The sequence below is a fragment of the Lycium ferocissimum genome, chromosome 8, assembly GCF_029784015.1.
Source record: "Lycium ferocissimum isolate CSIRO_LF1 chromosome 8, AGI_CSIRO_Lferr_CH_V1, whole genome shotgun sequence".
Taxonomy (NCBI): Eukaryota; Viridiplantae; Streptophyta; class Magnoliopsida; order Solanales; family Solanaceae; genus Lycium; species Lycium ferocissimum.
The window spans coordinates 67,419,183-67,423,500 of record NC_081349.1 but is presented as its reverse complement, the minus strand read 5'-3'; the positions used below and the strand labels follow the sequence as shown (position 1 = coordinate 67,423,500).

The 4,318-nt window shown below is 35.4% G+C and overlaps 1 protein-coding gene across 1 annotated transcript; it reads left to right on the top strand.

Annotated features, from left to right (window-relative positions):
- The first annotated feature begins 1,830 nt into the window (after positions 1-1,830).
- LOC132068843 (uncharacterized) lies at positions 1,831-3,640 on the top strand. Its single transcript, XM_059462591.1, has 3 exons — positions 1,831-2,321; positions 2,482-2,771; positions 3,362-3,640. Exons 1-3 carry the CDS (start codon positions 2,267-2,269, stop codon positions 3,452-3,454), a joined length of 438 nt encoding a protein of 145 aa, XP_059318574.1. The 5' UTR covers positions 1,831-2,266; the 3' UTR covers positions 3,455-3,640.
- Positions 3,641-4,318: the final 678 nt, after the last annotated feature.

The window sequence follows — 4,318 nt, the reverse complement described above, 5'->3', positions numbered from 1 at the left end:
TATGTTTCTAAAATTTCACACTTGACCCCTAAAGTGAAATACAAGCATCTGACAAGACTAAAAAGACTCTTGATAAACATATGACCTAATGTAAGTATAGGAATAACAACAAAATTTTAATTGTAACTAGTTGGCATCACATATGAGATCCTTTGCTTCTATTGTGTTTTTTCAAGCTAAATCCACACTAATAAGAAATATTGTTGGCATTCTATGACAATTTCTTGCTATGTGCTTTACCTCGTTTGCATTTATCGCTTTAAATCATCATATTTTCCACCTACAGACCAGCGTATATGGAGGTCTGCATCCGACATGACCAAACCATTTAAACGACTTCCTCTCATTTGTCCATTGCGATCTATATGCTTCCTCCTTTTGATGATCAATTTTAGAATTTTAATCTTACCAGTGTTGCATGTCCGCGTATCTATTTTAACATATGCATTTTTATGACATTTATTAGTGAACATGTTGGACCTTAGAGGCCTAACATGTACTCCAATATGACATTGGCCTCATTTCCATTCTACGGAATTTACCTTTTCAATCTGTTAGGTATCTTCCTATTGCATAATACTCTTTAATTTACCCCTTTGTCTCTGTACATTTTAACCTTTTCCCTTATATATATATATATATATATATATATATTACATCTTCCTCTATTAGGTCATCATCCTACAAGATTAAGCTAGCGTTTGGTCATAGATTTAGTTGAAACTTGAAAAAAAATGAGTTTTTGAAGTTGTGGTGAAAAATAGTTTTTGGAACTTAAAGTTGTGTTTGGACATGCATTTTACTTGGAAAGAATTTTAAGTTTTGTGAGTGGAAGTGATATTTCACCCAAAAACTGGTCTGGGCCAGTTTTTAGAACTTGAAATTTTTTTGAAGATAAATTTTCGAAAACTGATCAAATTTCATGAACAAACAGAGTTTACAATTATTTTTTTTGAAAATCTATTTCCAGACCGGGGTGAAGCCTAGATAACTGAATTACTGTATTAGACACCACATTCTCATCTAATTTCACTTAACCTTCATTCTTCGTATGGTTAGTCTTACTTCGTTAAATATTTTTCTCTAGAGTGCTTCTCCATAATCCAACTTTTGCCGGCTCTTTCTCTAGTTTTGTCAGGTGACACTGTGTTACATGTAGATAGCACAAAAAGTAAAACCTTATCCAGTAGACTATTGGTTAACTCATCTATAAATAGGGAACCAATACAAGTCAAAGCAGATTCTCGGTGTAAATCTGAAACTATCAGAATCTTCTATGTATCTCCTTCGACTGTTCCTCATTTTGGTGGCTTTGTCATACATATACAACATTAATTATTATGCCTCAGTCCCAAATAAATTGGAGTCGGCTATATGAATCCTCATTGACCACGTTCACCATTTTAATTTATCTTAGGCCAACATTTATGAAATAAAAATAAAAGGCCGAATAGCAAATAAACACCCGTAGTTGCACGAGATTGTGTTCCCAGCCCAAAAGACCACGAGTTTTCATCTAGAAACCTCAACTTGATCAAAACAAGTGTTTAAGCGCTCTGACCCTGCGTGTTCTTGAATCGCCGCTACACATCAAAATAAAAGCTTCACGTCATATAAAAATGTGCCACATAATTATTTATAATCACAAAAATATTTTTTTTTATATGCCAAATCCAACCATTTTTTCTTTCTTCTCATAGGAATCTCCACTATCTCATGCCTTTTTCTTTCTCAAAGTCTAAGTGTTCGTCATTTTATTGACTATCTACTCCATAAGATCAGATAAATTCATCTCATGTTTTGACCATTCCACGTTTTCTCTATAGAAAGACCACTTATTAGTCCTCCTTATCCATTTGACAGAACACACCTAGCAACCATTTTTCAAGCACCCAACAACCATCCCCTTTCACATATTCGCATTGAGAACCAGAGAACCCCATCCCTCTCTCCCATTGTTTGCAACTCTTCTCCTTTTTTTGGCTCCAGTATTTCACTTTACATGTAGGACCCCTGGTCACAATATTGATCCTCTATGTTGCTCGTACTCTCCAAAAATGTTGTTGTACTCCTGTCGGATCCTTAAAAGATGCACTTCTTATTTAGATTGTAGGGGCAAGATGCATAAATTTGTCATTGATTGGAAGGCAATAATGATGTAATTTATTTTGTCTTCTTTTTGGTCTTACCTATTTCAGAGTTACTGCAATAGCTACTCTCTGAAATAGCATCCAAAGAAAAGGCATCAAAAGAGAATTGTAGTTCTATGGATAGGGCCTGCACTGTAGTATGCTTCAAATTTGTATCAACATCGGTACATGGTAAATGTAACTTCCCAAAAATGTTGGCTGAAAAACCTAATGATTGAATTTGAAGCAGATGTTGTATTTAGATCCAGTTTTATTTTCTTCCATTTTTCTCTTTACTTCTGGCGTAGGGCATTATATTCATGTAATTAACACAATGGTGTATACAACACAGGAGTTCTTGTCTTCTTTTTCCTGCTCGGATTTTTTGGGATCATACTACACTGCTCATCCTTTAATAGCAATGACCCACACATGGCTGGATGTCATAACTGTTGTTATGGCTGGGGAATGTGGGATCTTTTCCCTGCGTCAATGGAAGCATGTTTTGCGCTGGTTGTTGTCTTTGTTGTCATCCTTGCCATTCTTGGCATTGCATATAGTTTCCTTGCAGCCACAATGGCCATCCAGCGATTCTGGCAAAGACACTACCACATCCTAACCAAGAGAGAATTACTTACGCAGGTGCGGTTTCTGTACCTCAATCTGTCCCGAAAGTTAATTCTTTTTTTTGGGGGGGTGGGGCGGGGGGGGGGTGTTGGGGTTTGGTTGGGTGCTAATTATTGTTGTTCTTCATCACTCATCTGGAAAAATTGCGGGTCTTCAATAATAAAAGTGTATATATTGGTCCTCTTTTATGGTCACACAAGGCAGAATTCTTGTTACTTACAGAAGGGCTGTAAAACAAGTTGCAAGTCCTCTTTCATTTTTTTCCTGTTCTTTTTAGTTAGTCTCCGAGTAAGTGGGTTTGCATCAATACTTCTCGATTCCTTACTCCGTATTGCAAAAGAACGATTGTTGGTGAAATTGCATCAGGATTCAAGACTAGTTTTATGTCTGAATAATTTTTAATGTTGACTGGTTATGATAATCACACCTAAGTGTCATTCCAGCTCATGAAATGGCAGATGATTAAGCTAAACTAGGTCATGTGAACAGTCTACAAGCATCTCATTCTTAACTTTGAATGGTGTTAACACTCCAATGCTATGGCACATTTTGTTTTTCTATCAGCACAGATATTCAATATACTTCCTTTTTGAAAAATGTTGCAGGAGTATGTAGTGGAGGATCTCCGTGGCTGTTACACTCCTCCAAAACTGGATATAGAGCACGAAGAACGTCTTAAAATGCTTAAACTTTTATAGAGGTGACAGCTGGAAATCTTTCAATTGCTACTAGTTACACACTCCATCCCATTGTGTTTGACATCCTTTGGCTGGACAGGATTCAATATTTCCGTTAATTTTTTATTATATAAGTAATTGTAAATACAGTGGAACATTGAATATATTTCTTCACATTTTTGACGATTAATTATAAGTTCCAGAATACAGCTGGAAATCTCACTTGCTACTAGTTACACTCCAGTTGAATGTGTTTGACAACATCCTTTGGCTGGATAGGATGTAATATATATATAAAAGTTAATTTTGTCATACATAATTGATAATTGTAAATGCAGTGGAACTTTGAATATATTCTTCACATTTTTTACTATAAATCTAAAGTTTCAGAATACACGTATATATGAGATTACAGGCCATCGATATGATTCTATTAAGGTCTGGATCATCTAGAATGTTGATTTCTTTTTACGTGGTGATTCTGAACATTAAAATTTAAAAAGCCGATTTTTTTATTTTTTATTTTTTTTTTGAGTTATCAAAAGAAGATAACTCTTTTTTTTTTTTTTTTGAATTGTAAGTTTTGTGATTTTAACTTGTGCATACTTTTTGTTGCTCTGCTCTAGCAGAACCTGATTAGTGATTGATCACAGCGGGCATAATTCCACATTTAAAGTGTCTTTGATGTTTGACATTTTATTTGAGTTTTGCTGCTATAACTTTTAGGGTGACTGAACATGTCACGACCCAATCAGAGGGCCATGACGGGTACCCGGAGCTAACCTACCGAGTACCTCTAAGCCTACATCTCATAATCATTTTTGGTTGGACCCCAAAGGTAGCTCATGGTTGTCTTAACCTGTAAGGACACATACCATAACATAA

Bases quoted from the DNA above. Each gene is read 5' to 3' on its own strand.
- LOC132068843 (XM_059462591.1), top strand. From the start codon at position 2,267: ATGGATAGGGCCTGCACTGTAGTATGCTTCAAATTTGTATCAACATCG. The intron at 2,322-2,481 runs GTAAATGTAACT...TATACAACACAG, and splicing joins TGTATCAACATCGGTACATG to GAGTTCTTGTCTTCTTTTTC. The intron at 2,772-3,361 runs GTGCGGTTTCTG...AAAATGTTGCAG, and splicing joins AGAGAGAATTACTTACGCAG to GAGTATGTAGTGGAGGATCT.